This window comes from Chaetodon auriga, chromosome 18 (assembly GCF_051107435.1).
Source record: "Chaetodon auriga isolate fChaAug3 chromosome 18, fChaAug3.hap1, whole genome shotgun sequence".
Classification (NCBI taxonomy): domain Eukaryota; kingdom Metazoa; phylum Chordata; class Actinopteri; order Chaetodontiformes; family Chaetodontidae; genus Chaetodon; species Chaetodon auriga.
Window position 1 is genome coordinate 21,301,327 of NC_135091.1, and position 24,282 is coordinate 21,325,608.

The 24,282-nt window shown below is 41.7% G+C and overlaps 1 protein-coding gene across 2 annotated transcripts; it reads left to right on the forward strand.

Moving 5' to 3' along the window:
- The first annotated feature begins 1,191 nt into the window (after window positions 1-1,191).
- On the forward strand, window positions 1,192-24,031 carry map3k7 (mitogen-activated protein kinase kinase kinase 7). Of its 2 annotated transcripts, XM_076756029.1 has the most exons (18): window positions 1,201-1,405; window positions 1,990-2,109; window positions 2,240-2,350; window positions 4,843-4,908; window positions 5,073-5,118; window positions 6,019-6,157; window positions 7,809-7,933; window positions 9,143-9,271; window positions 9,725-9,855; window positions 10,223-10,304; window positions 10,795-10,925; window positions 11,019-11,166; window positions 11,952-12,032; window positions 15,219-15,286; window positions 18,520-18,616; window positions 18,938-18,999; window positions 19,339-19,454; window positions 22,249-24,031. In XM_076756029.1, exons 2-18 carry the CDS (start codon window positions 2,017-2,019, stop codon window positions 22,427-22,429), a joined length of 1,806 nt encoding a protein of 601 aa, XP_076612144.1. In that variant the 5' UTR covers window positions 1,201-1,405; window positions 1,990-2,016; the 3' UTR covers window positions 22,430-24,031. The 2 variants fall into 2 exon arrangements, with proteins under 2 accessions (XP_076612145.1, XP_076612144.1); XM_076756030.1 differs by lacking the exon at window positions 11,952-12,032 and having other exon boundaries at window positions 1,192-1,405.
- Window positions 24,032-24,282: the final 251 nt, after the last annotated feature.

Consider the following 24,282-nt stretch of genomic DNA (forward strand, 5'->3'; position numbering starts at 1 on the left):
TTCACGCTCATTAGTATGAGTTGTGCTTGCCTAGTGGTTTGGAAAGCCTCCATTGGGAACTTGCTTTATTACTCCCTGTGAGTGGAGCATGTAATTAGCATTCATCAAGTGCTGTGTTTGTATAACATCCCTCCTCACAAATGTAATTTTGACATTACATAAGTTTTACTTGCCCGATCACAAAGGGTCTTGCTTACGAGGCTAAACTGCCAAATCAAAGGTCAGCAGAACTTCATCTTCCTCCGAACTCAAAGCTCGTAGAGAATGACTGGCAAAGGTGCTCCAAACCAACAAGTTGTATTTCACACAAAGTCAAGTGATAAGTCAAATTTATTAGTCTTTATCACATGTTTACAGGAACACTGAGACCCGTGAAAATTCAAGATGAGTCAGTGTAATCCCTCTGAGGAAATCTACAAAAATAAAAAATCCCAAGCACAAAAGGAAAACCAAATGGGAAATTCAAAGAGAGAATTAGGACCAGTAAAGTGGCAATTACCAAAAATGAAGCTGTACCAATTAGTACAAAGACAAAGTAGAACAGATGGAATATAACAGAACAGTGGCAAATAAATATTCAGATATATATTTGAAACATATTCAAAGCATCAAGTACACTTTCAGTGTTATATCAGAATATTAGATATGGATGTGTTAACATGTGAGCAGCACTTAAATTATATTAATGTCAATGAAGTTCATGTGTCAGAGCTGTCAGTTGTCCAGAGGCTCCACTGTCATATGAGGGGACCCAACGTGTGGAGCAGAGCCAAGCCAACCAACCAACTCTGTCACTGATATTAATTAATTAAGAATGTTTTGTCAAACAATTGGATTTATTGTTGCGTAGGCTACCTAAATTCTGAGGTGCATGTATTTTACATGAGAATTTCCATTTAAAGTTACTTTACACTTAAAGTCCACTGCATTTCAGGGGGAAATATAATTCCGTTGAGCACTATAATAATTACTAGCTAAATTTTAAATTACGATTTTCATAAAACAAAATTGATCAGAATCAGAATCTTGTAAAACATTATGCTCTCTCAGAGTTTAAAATATCCAGCAAGGTATAAGTAAGTTAAAATTGGATCCACCACAAAAAGTTTCAACATTAACGTGCTTTTCCTTCTTCCAGGTTGGAATGAGAGCTCCTGTTCAGCGAACAGCGGACAGAATTGCAGTACGCACACACTTCCTGATGGAGATGCTCCTGCGGAGAATAAAAATACACTCCTAGCAAGCCAGCTAGACGAGTTGTGAAAAAGTTATGTCTGGCTGTCAAGTGGATATAGAGAGGCTGTTTTTAAAAATGGACGTTATTCCTCGGTTTTCCGTACGTGAATAGTAGAAAAAAATCCCCATGTCCAGAGAGCCGGCACTGGTGACAAGGCAACTGCGAAGGGTTAGTTTGTTGAAGCTAATAAGTCCTGGAAGCTAGCGTTAGCAACCAGGCCAGCCAGCTAACGCCACCGGGCGAGCTAATACGTTGTAGGCCTTGAGTAGCTTGTTTTGACTTGCGGTTGTGTTATGTAAATATTCAATTGTTGTCAGCACCGCTTTAAAGTGATGCTCTATGAATGTAATTTGCCTTTACATATCCTAAAAGCCAACCTTGACCACTCTTACATTTCAGTGAGTTTTTCCATGGCAGTTAGAGTTCGCTCTGCTAGTTAAGCTACGCGGTTAGCTAGTTGGTTGACAGCATCATACTAGCTGAGACAAGGCTAACGTTAAGCGTTGTATCTTGTTTGACAGCTTATGACAGAATGTATATCTAACCGTGCTGCTATTCTTTTAAAGCAGCTAACGTATTTACTGTTTATAGCTCTATGACTTGCCATGTAACTGTATAAAGACACGTTAATACTGCTGTGCCTTTATGATATTAGATTGCATAAAGCAAGTCTGCACACCCTTGTGCCAAATTTAACTGTGATTAGACGTTAATACATAATGCTTTTTGTCTGCAATTTGCTGTCTTTTCAGTAAGTTACTAGCTGACGTTAGCTAGTAATGTCTCTTACGTTACCATCCGCCGATATACTTGAAACACCTCCTGGATATCCATTTGAAGAAATCAACTATGAGGATATTGAAGTTGAGGAGGTAGGTGGAGTTTGTTTTTGTGGTCTCTCCATGTCCTTGATTAATGCTTTTCATGATCATTCAGAAGACAAGGTGCAGAAGTGTATGTCTGTGAATGTGGTAACTTTTCTTGTTAACTGTCCACTTTCAGGTGGTGGGGAGAGGAGCTTTTGGGGTTGTTTGCAAAGCCAAATGGAAAGGCAAAGATGTTGCAATCAAGACCATCGAGAGTGAATCGGAGAGGAAGGCCTTTATTGTTGAGGTATTGCCCTTGTCATCACCAAAGTTTTCTTCCCGACAGCAGTGTGTATAATTGATCCGCTTGGTCAAGATCTAATATTAAGGTTTTGTTTGTTTTGCTTCATGTTATTGCCATTTGTAGTAGCAGGGAAGAGTACTTCTTAAAGAGGCCATGTTATGCTGATTTTTAGGTTCATCCTTTTATTTTAGGTGTCTACTAGAATCAGTTTCCATGCCTTAATGTTCCAAAAACACTTTGTCTCATGCTGTCGACTGCTGGAACACTTTTTGCTCTGTTTGAAATGCTCTGTTTTATCTCCAGTCCTCCTTAAGACTGAATAGTGCGGTCTGTTCTGATCAGTGCATCCGGTGCCTGTTTGAGCTCAGATGGGGCCGTTGTGTCGCTTCATCAGCTGTTTAATGACAGGCTGGTCCTTGTAGGCGATGGAGGACAGACTGAGTGTGCAGGCAATGTGAGATCAGCAGATACACAAACAGCCAATCTATTTCAGGATCCAAATATGTTTGATGATCACAAACAGTCTGTTACTCGTCCAATGGGTTAAAGGACTGTTGCCTTGGCTAATGAAAGTACGAACATTTTGATTGGAAACAATACACCTCCTGTAGTAGTAGTGGAAAGGTGAGGTGAAGCTGGAAGCGTATATTCTAATATTCTTGGTGACGTCATGGCCGTGTTATGGGGATTCCCTTTAGTTCTAATGATTCTCGTCCATTGAGAAACCAGGATTTGGATTCAGATTGAATCTTATATTCAGGTGTGATTTGCAAGGACTGACAGGACTTTGAAGCTATTCCTTTGTTCTTTGTCTTGTTGCCTTTGTTCAGACTTTTGGTTTTACATACAGGCCTGTCTCTGTTCATCCACATGGTGAGGTTCCAAAATCGCTAAACTTGTGCAACAGTATAAACACAAAAAAGCAACATGAAATGCTGTCACCGGTAGGGGTGGGTGGTATACCGCTTTCGTCACCGGTGTCATGTTCTGCCACGACATCGATTCTGTAATATTATTAATATCATGATAAAAGCTATAAAAATTTTAGCATATTAGAAAAAATATGCTTTGCTGTGAATGAATGAATCAGGCGTTAGCACGCTCCGCAGCTAACGTAGCTTGCAGCATTTATTGTAGACCTACACGCCGGACGCTGACCTTTTATCTCCACACTTCATACTGCAACGCACGCTCAGCCGGTTTTGTCGTTACACAATAGGCTCAGCTGTTGTGTAGGGCTGTCAAAATTGACCAAAATGAAGTTCACAGGGTTCAAACCGTTCAAATATCTGTTTTTGCATATTATATCTTATGAAGACAATGCAAACCAAACCAAACAGGCTGCAATGCGATCCCTCTGGGCATTTGCACATAGTCACTGTACGTCCACTTAAATAGTTTGTTTTTGCTGCTGACAGGCTCAGATTGTTATGCCAAGTGTCTGACAACATTATGGTCTGTACAGAGACAGACCTTTCTGTTAAAACGGAAACATAGTGTTTGTGACTCCTGTCCATCATGCAGTGCATTCAGTGCAGTCACCACAGCTGTGCTGCTTTTCCACAATTGAATATTAATTTTCATTATCAAATGTCTGCATTTTTTTTACACTTTGGTTTTATAGTCATTGACAGCCCTGCTGCAGTGTGCTGTGTCAGTATGTGTGTCTGTTGCTGCAGTATGTAAATGTACTTGATAGACATGCCCCGTGGTACAATGATTATTGTACTGACATAATGTACTTTGGGTTTTCTGCCAAATAAATACTGTGGAGATGTCTAATCCTACCCCTTGTCCAACTCTGAGAATGAATCACATTACATTTGCTAATTAACCTCCATTATGGAGTAGGCTGAACCTTCCATGTGGATTTAGGACTGTACCTCATTTTCATTCATATTAACACATCCATTCCAGTAAATGAATGTGTTTACTGGAATGGACCTTGTCTTTCTTGAAAGTTCTTCCCTTACATTGCTAATAGAGTGAAAAGAGGTACTGTCACATTTTCAGTAGAGTATTTTTACGTATACATTTTTGTAATTCAAAGATATAATGCTGTTTATGTTAAAAAGAAAACAACACTGTGATGTAAATTTTAGGTCACATCGCCCATCCCTAATTACCAGCAATAAACCTACTGCTCTTATGATTTATTTGGTTTCAAACAGGCGTTTACACAGTTTCTCTTCACTGTCACTCAATATTACAGAATTAGTCCAACATCGCTCCCAGTCTGTGGGAATAGCCACATTAGCTAATGCTAGCTGAGCTAGCACTGCAAGATAAAGACACAAATAGTAACAAGAGGAAACAGTTACTGGCGTCAAACTCTGGTACTCTCATTGTTTATTTGCCTTCAGATAAACTTAATGTTCACACAGTTTCACAGTTGACTGTCCCTATAACAGAAAAAGTAAATTATGGCCTCTTTTAAGTGTCGAACAGCACGCATGTATATTAAATTGTGCATAATATTTCCTCTTTATCTCCAGCTCCGGCAGCTTTCACGTGTGAATCACCCCAACATCGTGAAGTTGTATGGCTCTTGCCACAGTCCGGTAAGTAAACAGGAATGTTATTATGTGTTAAGCTCTCGTAACTACACGGCCACATTGATGATCCAGCTCATCAGTAAAGGTGTGTCTCAATGCAGTCTTGCATGTTTGTATGTCCGTCTGGTTGAATCTGGTGAATTTTCTGATTGTTTTTTTTTCCCACTCAGGTCTGCCTTGTAATGGAATATGCTGAAGGCGGGTCATTGTACAATGGTGAGTCTACATAGAGGACAATACTGTTACATTACAGATGACAGCATTTGTTCCACTTTGCTAGCAGTGAAATGAACACAGCCTTGCACAGTCATGAGAAGCAGCCCTGTTCGGTTGACCCTCCCAGTGTTTGCATGTTCAGTCACTTGTCCAATTCCTTTATGAGCTAGTCTTTGCACAGTGACATGCAGTACAACCTCGTTTGTCCCCGCATTAAATATCAAAAACGGACCAGGGAAATAATGAGGCGTAACAGACAACAATATGCAGTAGTGCTAAAACATCTTGTTAAAGATACATATTGTAATGTGTCACTGTTTGGGCAAAAATCACATCAAACTGTGACTGCTCAGAAAGTTGTAATAAACTGGAGTTAGTCAACATAATTTTATTGCTTATACATGCAGTTAGAGGCTGCTTGATTCCAAATTATTTCAGGTAATTAATGTATGCATGAGTGTTTCATACTGGAAGTAGAAATTATAGCTAGTTTCCCAACACATCAGTGGTTGGAACAGCTTTCACTCCCAAAAGGTTCAGATTGGCAAGTTTCTCTAGGATGTGAATCCCACAGCACGTGACTCTGCTGTGCTTTACACTGTACAATTATCTCCCCTCCCCACTTACTGAATCTCTATCAAAGTTACTCCTGGGACCTACTCTATAGTACCATAACTTTGATGTCATTCAGTTGAGTTGTGAATACTGTCTTTGAACAATGTATTCTCAGTTTTCCCTCCTGGAATTAATTTGTTAAAGAAGCTCTAAGAAAAGTGTAGGCAGCCCAGTGTGTAAGGCTTGTGTAAGTGGGTTTGTGTGAGTGTGTGTATGAGCGGTTCCTCTGGGGGTTTATTGTCTGTGGTGGTGGTGGTGGTTGTGACTGTGCTCTCTTGTCCACAGTGCTGCATGGTGCTGAACCCCTCCCCTATTACACTGCTTCCCATGCCATGAGCTGGTGTTTTCAGTGTTCCCAGGGCGTGGCCTATCTCCATGGCATGAAACCAAAGGCTCTCATTCACAGGGACCTCAAGCCACCCAAGTATGCTCCTCCTCACCTCACACTCTCTTGTCTTCTGTTTCACTGTCCCAACAAAGTGCCTTGTGGTTTTCTTTATATTTGTTTGGTGAAGTTCATGTTGTTCAACTAATATTTGACTTTTAAGTTGTCAGGCTGCTTGATATCGTGAGCCAGAAGTTTTTCTTGAGGCACATTGCATAGCAAGCCGCTTAATCAACAATATGTTGTCATGAAGGTTTTTACATCTGTACACGTGGAGTTCTTGTGTCTCACCAGGTGCGGCCAGTTGTACAGAGGTGTTAAAGTAGGCAGCATTTGAACTTTCTCTCAAGCTCTTTTTTAGGAGCATTTACATGGTTCATTTTAACCTTTCACTGTATTGGAGCAACCGCCTTTCCCATGTTTCAGCACAAGACCAGTTTAGCAAGACTATTTCATTTATCTTTTGTATTTTTGGCACTTTCTGTATTCAAGTTATTATTTTTAAAATATTTCTTTGACAGTTTAAAGTATTATTACCACTACTGTTACATTTTAAGTAGATTTGACGATAGAATGTTAAAACAGCATGCAAGATATGAAGTACAGGAGAAAAAGGGGTCTGGCATATCACACATGGCAGAGTTAAAAGTTTTAAATGCTTTTAATACCATTAATTGCCAGATTTGATCCTATTTAGATGCAAAATTTGATGTGTAGTGTGTAGTTGTGTAGTAATTTGATGTGCTTTTGGCTAAGTGGCTTTTGATAACACAGCAGTCCTTGGAGCGAGGCTATGGCGATTCATTTGTCTTCCATAGTGACAAATACGTTTTTCAGATGGTACAGACCAACATTAGCTCTCAAAAAGCCATGCCCCTTCATTCATTGCAATGAATCCAAAAAACCTTTAATTTAAATGTACCAAATTGCCAAATGAAATCCTGTTATGTTACTTGAAATTCTTCACTGCTACAAGGGGGAAAAAATAATTGTTGTGGTAACTCCAGAGTTTTGAAATTGTTTGTGTTAGTGTTAGAAACTGCTGGGCAGTGTTCTGGCAGCTGATGGATGGATCTATTACTCACACTGGCTACTGGATCGTATCCCATTATCTCAAAAGTGGCTGAAGCATCATGCGCCCACCAATGAAGCCCTTTGCATTTTTAAAGCTGTGTGGTGTTATCAGTGTGACCACCCAGTGACATAGTGTTACTGAAGGATGTTCAGAACCCAGAGGTTGTTTTCTGTGCTCTGGCAGAAAGAAGACTCCTGGCACGACTCTCTGGAAATGAACAGCTGGTTTGTTTCCTAGAGAACTGTTGTGGAGTTTCTAGGAATAATGCGGTCATGCATTGTGACAGATTGTCAATTCTGGGTTATTTATTTCTTCTTTATTTAATGACTCTTCCCACAGTCACTCCTGAGCTTGAACTTTCATTTCCTTCCTTCCATTAAAATATTGATGTATTCTGCAATTTAAAGTACATGTATTACAGTGTCATTTGGTGTGTTATCACATTAGAATATATCTTGCAGCTCTTGACTGGTTGTCAATGGATAATCATTCACAGACGAAGTGAGAGAAACTGTGCCTGTGTGTTGTACCTGTTGCTGGGTACAGCATTTTTTTTTTAAGTCAGAAAGCTTTTAGTTATTTCTTTTGGTTAAATTTTTGCTTTCTTTGTTTTAGTTTGCTTCTAGTGGCAGGCGGCACGGTGCTGAAGATATGTGACTTTGGAACAGCATGCGACATTCAGACCCACATGACCAACAACAAAGGAAGTGCAGCATGGATGGCCCCAGAGGTATTTGAAGGTAAGTATGCAGAGTTTCCATAAACGCCAGCTGTTGGCCGGATGGCTGGACATTAAAACATGGGGGACTCTCTCTCTCTCTCTCTCTGGACGGGTGGCCCCAGTATATTAACGACCGCCAAAATATATCTGGCAACCCGTAAGAGCTCCTTTATTTTCTTTTTATCTGGTGCCATCCTTGATTGATTAGCTTGTGGATGATCTTCCTTCGCTTTACCACTCCTATCCACTGACAATCGCACATGCTTCACAAAGCATGGTCCTGGTCTGCCGCTGGCTGCTATTCACCCATCTCACCCAGCTGGACATTGTATGCGCTCGTGGAAAACGTTGAGTATGAGTGGCATTCAAAGTAGTAGACTGGCTTTGGATACCTGCCATGTCAGTTGTTTTTTAAGTAAAAAGTGCTCTGTGTCCAGTTCCTGTTTGAGTTATATAAATGCTCTCATAATCACCACAATCCAGTGAACCAGCCCACCCATCTGTATGTGCTCTTTCTTGTACCCAGCTTTGTTTTGTCACCTCTCACCTTAATGGCTTCTTAGCGCTTCCAGCATGGAGGCATTAATTCTTGATTTATCATCAGCAGCCTTACTTTCCTGCTTTATTGATGGTAATCTCCCAAGCATAGTGAGAAGATGAATGAAGTGATGCTGGTGGCTTTATTTCCCCTGGGAGACGACGGTGTAGAATTTGTGTTCACATTCAGCCAGGAGCCTAATGTATTTCTACATGATGAGACATGTTCTTGGCAAAAGGGTCAGGAGGAAAGATGAATTAAGCCCTAGTCATTATCTTGTTTTTGGAGGCAAGTTACAAGACTCCAGTGCAATTAAACAACTCACTTTTGCCCTCCCAGTGAACTCTTTACAACTAATTTGCATCTGTGTGAAATGCTATCAGAAAGCCTCAGCGCAGCAACTTTAGAATAGGTGTGTGATGTGCACTTTAATTTTGCAATAATAGGCCCAGTAATTAAGCAACACAGGAGCTGCTCCTTAGTAAAAAATTGCTCCCTTATTTTCATCGTCCTCCCCCCTGAAAGCGGAGATGAGATAAAAGCTGTTGTGCTTTCCCAGGCACATCTTCAATCTCATCTGAAATGTGCCACAGAAAATTACCTTTATCAGCCCGTCAGCGATGTCAAACAGCCTTTTTTCCCTCTTTGAAAAGGACCTAACAGTTGCTGTGTGTTCTTCTGTACATACAGGCAGCAATTACAGCGAGAAGTGTGATGTGTTCAGCTGGGGGATCATTCTCTGGGAGGTGATCACTCGGAGGAAGCCCTTTGATGAAATTGGAGGACCAGCTTTTCGCATTATGTGGGCTGTACACAACGGTAAGTCACTGACACAGTCTGTGCAGTCTGTGTGTCTGTGTGTGTGTGAGTCGGGGGGGGGGGAGTCCAGCTGTCATCTATTGTGAGTCCTCAGACGTGCCTGCCCTGCTAGGCCTGCTGGGAGTCTGTCAAAGTTAAGAGCCTGCCAGAAGAGAGCAGCTAAGAAGCATGTTCACCTGTGCGGCACCCCCTGCAGTTTCCTCTGATCCAGAGACGGATGGAGGAGAATACTAATGGGACACTAATAATACCTGAGGACATGGTTAATATTTTTCACCACTGAATCTCCCTGCCTGAGTCATTAGTGTCTCGAGCAGCCAGACTCAGGGGATTTAGCAGGAATTTGCAATATTTCTTTGCTTGTCAGGTGTGATGCTAACCCTTATTTTTTCCTTTGACTCTGTGTGATTCTGTGTTTCTTTTTTTGTTTGTTTGTTTGTCTTTAACATTCAGGCACAAGACCTCCTTTAATCAAAAATTTGCCCAAGCCCATTGAGAGTCTGATGACTCGCTGTTGGTCTAAAGACCCCTCTCAGCGGCCTTCCATGGAGGAGATAGTGAAGATCATGACTCATCTAATGAAGGTAATCACACACGGCTCTTTGAAAGTAGTTTAGCTTTTGAATTCATGCTAAAATCACGGAACAATCACTGTCATAAAATGCTGTGGATGATCACACCAGACTCCAATTGGAAGTGGACCAAAACCCACCTTTTCAAGCAGCTGCTGCCCAATTATTTGGTCCACACCACAACATCTGAATTAAAGTTATTATATTGGAATTAACCCCGCTTTTTCCATACACACTGAGCTTAGGTAGCAAGGTGTGTGTTTGGTTCACTTGAACACAATCAAGGAGTGTGTTGCCAGGAATGAAAATCTGAATTAACTATGTTTGTTAAATCCAGTGTAATTTTGCTGTTCCTTCTTCCTCCTCCTCCTGTTTGCAGTACTTCCCAGGATATGATGAACCCCTGCAATATCCATACCAGTATTCAGATGAGGGACAGAGCAACTCTGCAACTAGTACAGGTACAAGAATCCTCCTTCACAACTTTAAACCAGCACAGGAAGTTCATGATGAAATAGTGCCCATAACTGAATGCATGGGGGTTCAAGAGCCAATATCAATGGTCAATGGTCATCAGCACAGAAATAGGAATGTTTCACCCATTTATGTTTAGTTTCCTTTTATTGGTGCTCATCCTCTGTCTGGATTGAATAAGTTTATTGTTTTTGAAGCAAACATGTCAATGATTGTCTGCCCCCAGTAAAACAAGTCCAGTTTTGGTCCTCAGGTAGCTTTAATGTCATGATTAACAGCAGACATAAGTCTGGCTAAAGTTTTTGAATTACTTTTTGTTAATTACTTTGAGGTTGTTCTTTTTTGTCAAAGTGTTATCAGTGTTGTGAACCATCAGATAAAAAGCAGAAAATGACACAAAAATAATATCAGATCTTACATGAAAGGCACCACAGTTGAGAAAGCATGAAACCTGTCCTGTGTGTTCTGGAGTAACAGGTTCATATTTGGACTACACTGGCACCAGTGCAAGCAACAAAAGTGATGCCAACATGGAGCACAGTGATTCTCAAGGGAGCAATGATACTATCAAGATAACACCTCAGTTCGCTCCTCACTTCAAGCCAAAGGTAAATCACTTACTCATTCTTCTGCCATCGTGGTCAAAGCAAGTGAAATCAAATCAAGCTTCTGTAGTGAAATTTTTGTGTTTGTTCTCTCAGGGAGACCCTTTGAGGACTCTGCCTCTGTCCAGGGGGGGCAGTGTTGAGAGTCTGCCTGCACGAACACAGTGCCTGGCATCGTCTGACAGCAAAAGAATGAGTGCTGACCTGTCAGAGCTGGAGCCTAAGATGCCATTTGCACCTGCAGGTAATGCCAGACATTACACAGCACAGAACAGCACATTAAAGCAGAGCAGAAGAGGAGCGAATCAAGGCAAACTGGCACGCTCTTACAAGTTTTTGAAATTTCCATTTGATAAGAAAAGTTGCACAGGAAATGCATGCAGTGTTATTGTCTAAGCAAATCTTGTTGGAATGAAGCCTTTCCGAGTCTACAAGAAGCTCGTGCCCCCACACCAGAGGCAGGTTCTTTATTATTTGCTTTCATAACTTTGAGGTGAAAATTGATTTCACATCCACATGCCCCTGAAAACTGAGGCCCATCATCATACCCAGCTGCCAACCATCTCTCCTCTTTTAAAGACTGACAGAAAGCAGCAGACTCACCAATGCTGTCAGGCTGAATTTAAACCTCAGGAGCTTCTGATTTGAGTGCAGAGTGTTTCTCAGGGTTTTGGTTGTTGGTCTTCATGTTTTCAGACTCTAATGCAACATTAATGAATAGAGTTCCTGCAATTCGAGAATCAACATCCTCTGTTCTTAGATTGAATTGTAGAGCTTTTCGTCCAAATAGCATTGGAGCTGAATGCCTGCTGTTGTTTGTGCTGAGAAAGGTAGTACAGCGGCTGTCGACAGTCTGTGCAGTACCCCTCCACAGTGTCTGGAATGACGGGGTGCATGCTGCCCTTGCACGTAAACTGTATGCTCTGCATGTGTGTGGCCCACATTTCCAGTCCAGCTGTGGGCTCCCAGTCTGTCAGTCTGCATCTGCATGCTTGTTGTGTTCGCAGCTGTATGTGTGTGTTTTTGCAGCACGCCCCCAGTATAAACGAGGCCACCGTAAAACGGCATCATTCGGCACCATACTGGATGTCCCCAAGATCGTCGTCACAGGTATCACTGGACCCCTGGGCTTCCTGGTGATTGGGTGGAGCTGGCTTGGCTGAGCCTGTGGGTTGCTGTGCTCTGACATGGCCCTCTCCTGTGTGTCACTCCATATGACACTAACCACAGAATGTTTATTTGTATTAGATTTGTTGTATGCCATAGGGCATTCGCAATCGAAGAAAAGGATCAAATTGAGCTGGTCATGGAGTAACACACTACAGAGTTGCCTTATGTCGCTCTGTCCTCTGTGATTTTTAGCTGGCAGAAGCAGAACATGAGTTAATATTCTCATCTGGTGTCAGCCTTTACATCCCAAATCTAGTTCCAGGTAAAGAAGTTTCTACAGAGGTTGATGAGTCTTTCTCTCACCTGTTTCACGGCAAATCTTAAACAGACTTCAAGAAATCCAATCAGAGTCGTGCATCAGATCAGGTGACACAGATGAGATAAGCATCCTAACTCATGGCCCTGTCCTCTCTGCCATCTCTCTGGCTTGGCTGCAGCAGATGGGTAGCAGGAGTGAATCATTGCACCAGTTCTCTGCATTTGAGCTCGTCCTTGCCTTTCATGCATAGAGGACATAGAGAAAGCATGGCTAATTTTTTTTTTCTCCCCCCTCTTGCTGTCTTTACATCCATTAACTTTGGAAAAAGTCATTTTGATTAATCTGTCTCACACTGAGGGTCAGAACTATTATTACAAGCAGAGATACAGATGAAAGGAATGGGGACAGCTCTGGATGTCAGAGGAGGCGTCTATTTTTGAGCTGTGTGAGACACGTTGAAAAAGCTCATTTAATCCAGTGTCAAAGGAGGTGCGTCTTGTTAAAGGTAGGGCACGCATCATGGCATCTGCACACCTGGACATCATGTCTTTTCCTCAGCACATAAATCCCTGGTGGCCATTGAGTGGGAGTGTAACGGTATATAGAATTCAAAGTTTGGTATGTACCTCAGTAACTATGGGGTCATGGTACAAGATGTTTCCAATACAGCAAGAAACAGATTTTTTGTCTTTTTATTTTGACAAAATGTAAATATTGAATAAGCTTGTATTACTCAAACACTGTCATATGGACCATAAGAAAAACAGGTCAGTATGTCAGTAATGTGTCATCACTATTGCAAAAGACTTAAATACAGAGGGATTTTTGGGTTTGAATCCTCAAAGTTTTTTTTGACACATACGTAACATATAACAAGAGATTAGTTAACAGGGTTAGATTTAGAAAAATGTTTCTTCATTCCACTGTCTTTAAACTTTTTACATTCATTTAGCACTTACACTCACTGTCAGTGAAGGCTCGACGTTTATCAGTTTCCTACGGTTATGTGAATCGCTGTATACTCCTTCAGTATTTTCTACAATTCAGATATTTAAGTGAAACAAAATGGCAATTCAGTCTGATTATCAGGCCATCCGTCTTCAGTAAGAGCAGCTGTCAGGGTGGTGTGTAATTCCTGGACAACTGCAGATTGTGTATAATGAACCAGAAACATAGCAAAGCTTGGTTCAGCAACGTCGTACACAGTTTCTGTCTGTTCCTTTTCAGAATATATGTTAGTCACATGCCAGACATAGACTAAAGTAGAGTGCATCAGAGCAAATCAACAGGCTGATTGCAAAAACAAAACAAAACATCCTGCACTGAATGCCTGTGTATGGGCAAATACATGTACCGTTACACCCCTGCCTTCTACCAACCGCTGAAAAATTGTGGCTGCAAGTCCGTAATGGGCATCCAGATTCATTACTCATTTGCACAACAGACTAACTTTATGAACACTGCATGTATTCAGTTGTGAATGCAGAAATTCAGTTTAGTTTCATGACAACAGGTCCACTCAGGTTATTAACAGCAGCAGATATAGCAAATAAAGATCCAACGAGTTCCCAGTGTTTTCATTCAAGTGCTTGTTTGTTTGTGTGTTTCCTTTGTGCTGTGTTTTCATTGTGCCGTAGAGACTAGACCAGATAAACCCAGACATTTGTATGAGTTCTGAAGTGTGAGTAAGCATGAAACAATCAACTTGATCATTTTCTGGTCCTGTGAAGATTTGAAATTGTACACACACTGTGGAAAAACCCGTATGAAGTCCCAGTTTGTGATTGCTCATAATGCATATTGCTGTTATGTGAAACCTTGGAAAGCAAATTTTATTTTATTTTATTTCAAATTTGTGCATGCATTAATGCATGTTTGGGCATCTGTTAATGATTAATAAGTGTAGACTGAATGAACAAAACAAACAGAAAAGTGCATGGTCATGATGTTTGGAAAAGCCTCAGTAACTCTTTTTGGACATGCCAGGTTTTCACCTGACAGCAATGACGCTGCTTTGTGTTTTAGATCAGTTAAGACTGACGAAGTGTAACAGTCCTACTGTTGAGCAACAATCAGCATGCTTCATATTGAACAAATCCAAATCTTCAAATCCTGTGGCGACATTTGGGTCCAGAAAGCAAACAGAACTTTAGAATGTCATGTTTAGGGAACACTGTAAACAAAAGTGATTTAATATGAGCCTGCTGAAAAAGTAATTGGAAAACATTTATTTACTACATTCTACTGTTGGAATCATTACACAGTGGTTACACTAAGTCATATATTTCAGTGTTGGTGTGTGAGATAGATACTAAAAACTGTGGAGGACGTCAGGACTGTCAAAACCCTGTAATTCACAACAGCTGTCATGACATGTCAGTGGACATGAAGATGCGGCTGTACAGACTCTGTTCACGTTCTTTAAAGCAGGTGGAGCAGGTGACATCTTTTGATTGTGGTTACTCGACAGGTGAGACCTCAGAGATGTTGGTGTTAATCTGGGCAGCAAAATAACCGGTGATGACAGCCCCTAACCCAAAGCAGCCAGTCAGTGCAAACCTGCCACATAAGTCGGTTTTGCTGCTCTTATGGATAGGTTTGGTCTGCGGTGTGTGTGTATACACACTATGTCTGTGTGTGATTGTTGTGTACTGTCCGTGGGGCTGGGAGTTTTTAGCACTGTGGTCACATTCCAGCCACACCACAGCATATGTTGACAGGCCAGGACATAGAGGGGTGAATCAGTGCAGCTGTCCATGTGTGGGTCTGGATATCCTTCAAGTAAACACGGGCAGCGATCTCCCACCACGACTGTCCGCAAACTCTTCTGGGTCTCATTCTTTCCCCTCTGTCCATCCTGTCCACAGCCACATGCGAGCCTCAGAGACGCCGATCTGTGCAGGACCTGCCAGGCATCGGCACAGAGTCCAGCCAGGTAAGACGCAGACAGTGGAAGTGAGTGGCAGAGGGTCTGTGAAGGTTCAGTCATTGATGATTAGTCACTGTTAAGGCAAGGAGATGAATTGATCTGTGTAGCTGGTGTTACATTCTAAAGTCTAACTCCAGTCAAATTGCATGCTTTTAGTCACAGATGTGCTCTATAAATTACACATCCCATGTTCATGTAAAAGACAAAAAAATCAAATACCTGGGTCACAGACATCACATGGGCTGGACAGAATGGGGTTTTGTGTGGCTGCATGTCAGCTTCACTGTGGGCATAATGAGTTTTGCCAAGTGGTAATGCAGTTGGTTAAGTAAGGTTTGGAAGCGTAGAGTATATTAACCAGCACTGAATTGATAAACGGAATCATTTTAACTACAGGATCATAGATACAATAAGATTGACTGATTTATTTTAATGTGAAATGTAACAATACCCACAAGGTTGCTCTGTGGGTATGGGCATCGCCACTGTTACAGATATAGATGAGCAGCATGATGCCCGTGTGGATGCGCACAGCGTCTGTGGTCAAAGTAGCAGCTTCAGTTGATTATAATGCACACGCTCTGCTGCGGGTATGCTGCTGCATACATGTCAGGCCACGTCCGTTCCCCATGTATTTTGGCTGTAAGAATATACCGCACGAGGACCACAAGAGCTATGATTGGTCAGCTTGGCTTGCTTGTATTTTCTCCTGGATTCTGATGCTGTTGGTGACAGTGAAGACAACATTAAGCACATTAAAAAGAGGCTTATCTAGACTGCAAACCTGCTTACTGCAGTCACACTCTGTCACAATGAATGAAAACAGTTTGGATTGAATGACACATGTCTTCTATTCACAACTGAAAGATGAAATAGATTTTACAAGAAACTCCAGTTCTGTGAATATGCATGTCCCTCTGTCGCTCATACCATGAATGATATGAAAGTGGCCTGATCACGAGCAGTATGATACATCTGTGTAGTGTTGTGGGAGTTCCATCAGTGCTGAACAATAAGTCAGAGCCTGCATGTAAGGCATCTACAGCAGGTTGTTAATCCCTTGTGTCGACTGAAAATACATTTTAACAGCAAGACTACTGCTTTGACACTTGAATTTGCAACCCGCCGTAGCTTTCCGGCTAATGTCTACTTTAGATTAGATTCAACTTTTTTGTCATTGTCAGACTGCAACACAGAGACAACGAAATGCAGTAGACAGCAAAAATGAATATGTCATGGGTTGCGCTTTATCTTGCTGAACAAAATACCAACAAAACATCCACTAAGTTTAGTGTTCAGTTCGCACAATTTTGCATTCTAGATAGTTTGAATTAATCAGCTGTAGCACATTGAGCTGCTCAAAATCGTACGTCAGTCAACATAATTTCATCATCAGTCAGTTTGGATCCTAAACACTGTGTTCCTTACTCTTCACCACCAAGCAAGCAGACTGTTAGCATGTCTTTCGCTTGGCTTGTAAACTGCAGTTAACAGCAGGAGTTTTTTTTAAATATAATTTCTCAGTGCTCCTGCTCGGCCAGCTGTCAATCAAAGATGCACACAGGTCCACCCATTCAGTGTCTTGGAGATTAAAGGAGCATTTATGACGTATCTCCAAAGACTTTATTTCCTGTCAATGATGAAAAACAATCAATCCAAAATCCCTTTAACATCATTTAGACAGCAGACAGGGATGACAGGTTATTTAACATGAGAGCTATACACACCCATGATTCAAAGATGGCTAATGATTTCTCTTTAATGAGAGATCAATGATGCACAGATAATCAGTTTTAGACACTTTAAACACTTTAACCCCACCAGAACCCTACCAGAGAGGCTTATTTCTGCCTTCCTCATGCACTTTATGTTTTTGTATGCCACTCTCATCTTTGTTTTCTGTCTGTGAAGCCTTGTGGATGTTTGACTGATGCAGTATTTCAAAAGCATATGGTATATTCTTTCTCAATCCTTGGAGAGAAAATGTCACAGAATATGATGTGTTTGATATGCCAGCTCCAAGAATATGAAGAGTGAACAGCCCGGTGTTTCTTCCTCAAACACGCACAGCTTCAAATAAGCTCCTTGGCTCACAGTATTTCACCTGCTTTCCCAAACATCTGTCTTCATTTATTTAGTAGCTAACCCGCAGCTCTGTGCAGTCAGAAGTTCATTTAGAGTTCAGTCCGTAAAGACTGCACAAATATGCTGTCGCTTAAGCAGATTATTGTTCTGTGCTGCCTGTGGGATCAACCTGCCCTCCAGATTCCCAGTGATGTGACAGTGCCGTTGATCATGGAGTTTTGTTTGTGTGTATTTGCTCTGTTAGCGTTTTGATCCTTTAATTCCCTCACTGGGATCTAGAGAAACACTGTGAAATATTGTCTGTTGGTAGCATTGGATTAACCTCAGATTTAATGGTATATGTTGTTATACCACTGTTTACAAAATAATCCTGTTGCCTTTAGACCAACATTCATTGTTTGGTTTCGAATGACTTTAGCTGCGTATTTAGCTTGAGTAATAATTTTTATTGTGATGATGTTCAATTTGGCTGAATGTAATTGATTGTAAATCTCTTCTCTGCTCCTACTGATCTAAATACACATAGATATCAAACACGTTTCAAATTCTGTTTGTGTGGTTCTCAAATTGTTTCCTTATTTAGAGGAATGCTCAGCATTCATTGAGAGCTGCGAATAAACACCAGCAGCAGAGGTGTTCAGTCATCCCTTCAGGTTACTAAAAATGAATCCACTGCTGCCGGCCAGTCAGAATTGATTCTCAGTGGTCATGGTGTCATTTGTCCATTAAATGATGTCCTGAAGGCAGTAACTCAGGAAATAAATGTTAAAGAAATGTAGTGCAATGTACAGCAGTGTCATCTAACAGTCAGCTGTGTAATGAAGGTTGACTCATTCAAAGTGGTGCTTGAGCCTCTGCAGGCTATTTAAAAATTGAAAAAGATGTAAAACCACATTCATGTTGGTCCAGTCTTTTCATTTTCAGTGTGTTTCGTTGTTTGAGTTTGTTAGCTGTCAGCTGTCATGTAGCTGCTTTGCATGAACTCATCAGTGATAATGGCAAACTGACCAAATCAAAAGTCACCCCAGTAAGTTTCATCTGGGATATGCAGCCAAGTGTGGATGATAAGCAGGTTACTTTTCTTTATTTTTGTTTTTGTTCAGAAGCTACGTCTGACTTCGCAGGCATTTGACAGTGTTTGTGTCCTCCTGCAGGGGAGCAGGAACAGCAGCCGCTCGTCCAGTCCGAGTATGAGGATGATGCCCCCTGATAAGACAAGCAGAGGTTACTTCTCTCCTGATGACCCCACAGGTACTCATTAAGCCTTTCACAACATAACCCTTGGGCCAGCTGGGTGAACGAGACAATATGACAGATACACCCTACAATCGAAAAAAGGGCCACTCCTGTTAGTCACCCTTTTAAACATGGTGGCTATAAGAGCCTTCATGTCATTGTGGACAGAGGATGGATGTCAGTCTTTCTGGCTGCACTGGAGACATCTTGTGTATGTTATCAATAATTTGCAGTGCTGGCCTGTGGTCAGCCCAAGCTGACCTTTGGTGGACGGCCGGCCCTTCAGTGCAGTCTTACTAAAGCCAAACAGCCCTGACACTCTTTCCCTTTCCTCAGACACCAACGGCTCAGACAACTCCATTCCCATGGCTTATCTCACCCTGGATCACCAGCTGCAGGTACACCTACCAGTTAACACTGCATACAAGTCATTTATTTACATATTGTCAGATCTATGTTGCATTTAGTCAGCTTTAACTGTGTCCTTCCTCTCAAAGATGAATTGAAAGACGCTGTAAATTGTTAGTACCAATTCGCTTATGAAGGGATTATCTTGTAAAACATGATGCTATCTAAGAAGTGGAATGTGACTGTAAAAACACATTTGTTAGCATCAGTGAGATCGTTGATGTATTCATTTGTTATCTGCTTACAGCTGATATGAATACATGCATACATAAATGCCTGAGCAGACCATTTTGAAGTCAGTTCATGTCACCACGTGTGTTTATTTCCAGCCTCTCGCTCCCTGTCCCAACTCCAAAGAGTCCATGGCCGTGTTTGAGCAGCACTGCAAGATGGCCCAGGAATACCTGAAAGTGCAAACAGAGATCGCCCTCCTGATCCAGAGAAAGTGAGTCGAGCTGCACAAATCTGCCAGTTTTCATTTCATTCATTCATTTCTTTTTATGCCTAGGGTAGGGTTTGGTTTGGAGTGCTTCTTAATACAGCCACACCAAGGCCACCTCACATGATCAAGACATGTTATTGTGCAGAGATGTGTGTGTGTGTGTGTGTGTGTGTGTGTGTGTGTGTGTGTGTGTGTGTGTGTGTGTGTGTGCAGAATGCCACCTAAAAGCAATGATCAAATTCAGCAGATGAATTCAAGGCAGTAGCCACCCGAGGCTGCAGAAGATGAGCTGAGCAGCTCAGCCTGACACAGTTGGCATTTCCTCCCAAAATATCCACTGCTTTTATTTTGAAAATAAATTCTCCAATGGTCATGTATTTGTCATTACATCCCTCTGAGGACTGTGATAGGGCAGACCTTTATTTTTGAAAAGCTGTTTATGCTGCTTATTCTTCAGTTTAATGGTCCAGTGGTGGCTCGGGTGTGGCATGCAGCTGGTAGCTAACTCACTTGCTGCAACCAAGTTCTGTACTAGATACTATGTGTACACAGTATATACAAAGTACTACAGTGTTAGAGACTATTGATTTGCTGTTAGTATGCAAAACAATCTGCATACCTCAGTGTTTCGTGCTGACATGAAATGACACAAAACGTCTGCTGATAGATCCCTTCCTAATGCCTTTTCACTGTAAGTAAAAGGGGCCAAATCCACAGTCCTAAATCAGACTCACCTTATTTTTCAGAAGCTACTCCATCCAAATTCTGAAGGTCCTGGTTTAAAACTATACAGCCGATGGTCTTAAATCACTGATATGATGTCCATAAAAGTGTAAGTGATGGATTAGAAGCCGGTTAGAGAGATGTCTCCCTCTGTTGGAGTTGTTGGAACTACAGAAGCACTCATTCCACTCGTGGTGTACAGTGATGTTACTGAGTGATGCTTCTTCTCTTATAAATGATTTTTGCTGAATAAAGAAACACAGACTGCATGTTCAATTCTGACCTGACATCATTTCACTTTCAGGAATACAGCACCTACACACTGCACACTCACAACCTGCTTTGGACACAGCGGCTGATTTTATTACACTTTCTGTCACCCAAAGCAGGATGGGTAGATTAAGAGGCAAAATTTAAAAAGAAATAAATAAGAAATAAGAACGCTAAATGAAATGACAAAACCCATGAAAGATTGGTGGGGTAAAGTCACAATTTAAAAGTTATGTTACAAGAATAAAACTCATTTTATTATTAAAACAGTTGTTTTTTTATCCACTGTATTGACTGTTCTAACTATTCGTGAAACATTACGGTGGCCTTGGTAAGACCTTCAACTTGATCCTCTTGACCTGTGTTTAGGATCATGAATCTGTTGTAGACGCCATCCTCTTTTCATCTTCAGCTTTTCTACAGTGTGATGATGCTTCCAGAATTTGCTGATATTTCACTGAATCCATTCTTCCCTCCACCAGTGAGATGTTCCCTGTGCCACTGGCTGACACTAACCCAAAGCATGATCAATCCACCGGTGTAGAGGGTTTTTTCTCCCAACAAACCTTTGCTCATTGTAGTCAAAAGTGTCTATTGTAACTTCATCAGTCAGCATCAGGCTTGTTTGGATGTTCCTTTGCTTCTTCGGACTGTGAATTTCGTGGTGAAGACACAGTAAAGGTTTTCTTCTGCGGACTCTTGAAGGTCATATTTGTTTGGGCATTGCTCAAGAGTCTGCAAACCTCAAAATGACCTCCACTGTTCCTGTTAACTGACATTTATGAAGTTCATTACAAACCCAGGAAACGGCTGCCTGGAAGCACTTTGCTATCCTTTTTTAGCCCTCTGCATTGTGGCCATCAATTATTTTCATTTTCAGAGATTCAGTTCATTCTGTGAGAAGGCCTTCTGTAACATTACCCCCCACAGCGGTCAGGGTCATAATAACCATGTCAGCTTCGTAGTCATAGCAATGAATAAATGTGGTTGATCAGCGTGCTTGTTGACCTCTCGACATCATAGCCTGAATCAGGAGACCAAACCTGACGAGGGTATCTGGGTATCTGGGGAACTTCTCAATTTATCATATTTATCACTTTGCATAGGCATACTAATTTAACAAATCAGAAGAAAGTTTCAGAGAGGCAAGACGCAGAGCATCCCGTAACCATAGTAACTCACAATCACTCCTGCCTCTCTGTGCTGCTGCCGGGAGACTCGTAAAGTTTTTCACTGCATGTGAAAATGGACGTTGTGGAAAGTGTTATACAGTGACTGTGGGAGAATTGGCAGCCCTGATTATCTTTTCTTCTCACATTATATGAATCCATTAATATTCTCGAGGCCGGATGTGAACCACAGACCACCACTTGACAATCACTGCTAAGTGCAACGTACCATTTCAAGTGCTTTGCCTGGTGCTCCATCAGTGGGCATTCTTTAAAGTCACTATTAGCTCAGCTTGAACTAAGCTAATGCCGAGTTTACATGTACATGGTTATTTGTTAAAAAAAAAGGTGATGTAACCCTAAAGCTGCACTGGCCAATCAGACGCCTGAAAAAAGCTGTTACCGGTAAGCAGCCTGCATCTAGACCAGGTCCTGTGCAAGTGTCGGATTACTTAACACAGACCCCCGTAGCACATTCTGATGTTCGTGTTAGTTTGAATTCATTCCAATTTGACTTTTGAAAAAGTGACTGCCCTAATGTAGAGACTGTGCTACGAGTCTGTCATTGGAGTGTAAACAAATCCAAGACAGCTTGGCTCAGAGGGTTAACACTGCTTCATGTCCTCTCTGTGCAGGAAGGAGCTCATTGCTGAACTGGACCAAGATGAGAAGGACCAGCAGAACACGTCCCGTCTGGTGCAGGAGCACAAAAAGCTGCTGGAGGAGAACAAGAGTCTGTCCACATACTACCAGAAGTGCAAAAAACAGCTGGAGCTGATCCGGGTCCAGCAACAAAAAAGACAGGGCACATCGTGATGAGACAGAGACATATGAACTGCTACTATCCCCTCCCTGCCCCCCCACCCACCCACCCACCCACCCCCGCCCCAGCACTATAACACTACCCACTCTCATGCTCTGCGCACACACACACACACACTCTGTTCCCAGTCCAGCTTTGTAAAGAGACCTGCATTCTACTGTGTCCTGCATGTTGCATTGTAGACCCTTACTTGTGTCCAGCAGGAAGGCGGCGTCCTCTGTACATACCTTTGCACATCCTCACAGTGTATTCTGTGACTGCAGACCAAACAATCACTGCACCCCATCCTGATCCCCCCCCCCCCAGACTCTGCTGCTGTGCTCCAGGATGGACCTCTCTTCAGCGGCGGTGTGTCGTCTGAGTGTGATGGCAGGCCGATGAGTGTGGCTTGTGTGTTCCTGTATGTTTGTTCTCAGGGCCTCTGGGCTGCCTGTGTGACTACTCCTCAGCGGCTGACAGCCACACCGTCCTCCACAATGTGAAAACCAAGACAAAGGCTCTTCAGCAGAATGTGTGAATCATATGCAGATGTTTGAGAGCAGTGAGGATGTTTGAAACCTGCTCTGCAGCGTGTGCGTGGAATCCCTGTTATGCAAAACACACACCCCTTAAATCAACACGTTTATCTCTAACCGCCCTTTTTTTAATCATGAGCATGAGCCCTTCCACAGACCGTACCTGTTTACGTCTTCAAGGTGTTTGATGTGTTCGGTTCAGAGAGGGATGCACTTCATGTCAGACATAGGAGAAAAAGGAATAGCTCGGGGTTTGTAAGCGTGGATGCAGCTGTAATGATCTGCTCCTCATGCTCTTAAAAACACACTCGCAGCTCGCTTCCAGAGCAAACGCAGGGAGCTGTGGATTCACTTCTCATTTTGACTTCAGTATTGTTTTTGCGTGTAGATGTTTCAGTCTTTTCTATTCAGTAGTTCACTTTGTATGATAGCTTGTGTCATTTTTGCATTAGGACATATTTTATTGGTCTGGGAATGCCCTTACGGACAAAATAGTGGAGCCTGTAGCTCCCTATACATTATGTAGTTTGTTTTTAGTTCACATGTTGCCTTAGAAGTTGCCTGCATTTTAAGTGCTTGTTTTATGTGACATTTAGTGGGGAGAAAAGCTTAAAAAAGGTTATTTTTAATGTAAGGACATTGAATGAAATTCTTTCTGAAGGGAGTGAGAAGGATGTATGTCAGTAAGCTGTAATAATGTAAATGTCTCCCACCAGCTTAAGATCCAAAACGACAACATGTACTCTAAAGGAAGCATTGGATGTGATTTTTGTTTTCTTGGTCTCATATTCCTCAAGTATTTTTGCACAATCACTTTGTTTTGTCTGGTCATGTACAAATTTTATTTTAAGGAATTCTGTTTTTTAAAAGTGTAAGACTTGATGAGTCTGACTTTTAAATCTGCGTCTGTACAGGAGTGACTTCACTGGATCTCCTCATGAGTTTTCTGTTCACGAAGAATTTACCAAACACACACCACACTGTTTATCAGGTGTTTCCTAGTAAGTTATTGGGAACTAAGGTACAGTATATGGCAGTGAGCAAGGCATTATGAAATAAAAGGAATGGTGAAAAGATGCACGTTTTCCTGTGTGAGTGTTTGTGTCAGATGCTTTTGCAGTGTGATGATCATCCTCTGCAGGAATTACAAGTTTATTTAGTGTTCATTTTCTTAGGGATATATAGTATATAGCATGAGCTATTGTGCCTGTAAACAAGCTAAAGTCAGCATGCTCACATACTGGTGATTAGCAGATATCATTTTTTACTATTTTCTTAGTTTAGCAGGTTAGCATGCTAACATTTGATAATGTTCATGTCACACAGTGAAA

Excerpts from the sequence above, each read along its gene's own strand:
- map3k7 (XM_076756029.1), top strand. The coding sequence starts at position 2,017 with ATGTCTCTTACGTTACCATCCGCCGATATACTTGAAACACCTCCTGGA. Across the intron at positions 4,909-5,072 it reads ATGGCTCTTGCCACAGTCCG|GTCTGCCTTGTAATGGAATA; the intron begins GTAAGTAAACAG and ends TTTCCCACTCAG. Across the intron at positions 5,119-6,018 it reads AGGCGGGTCATTGTACAATG|TGCTGCATGGTGCTGAACCC; the intron begins GTGAGTCTACAT and ends TCTTGTCCACAG.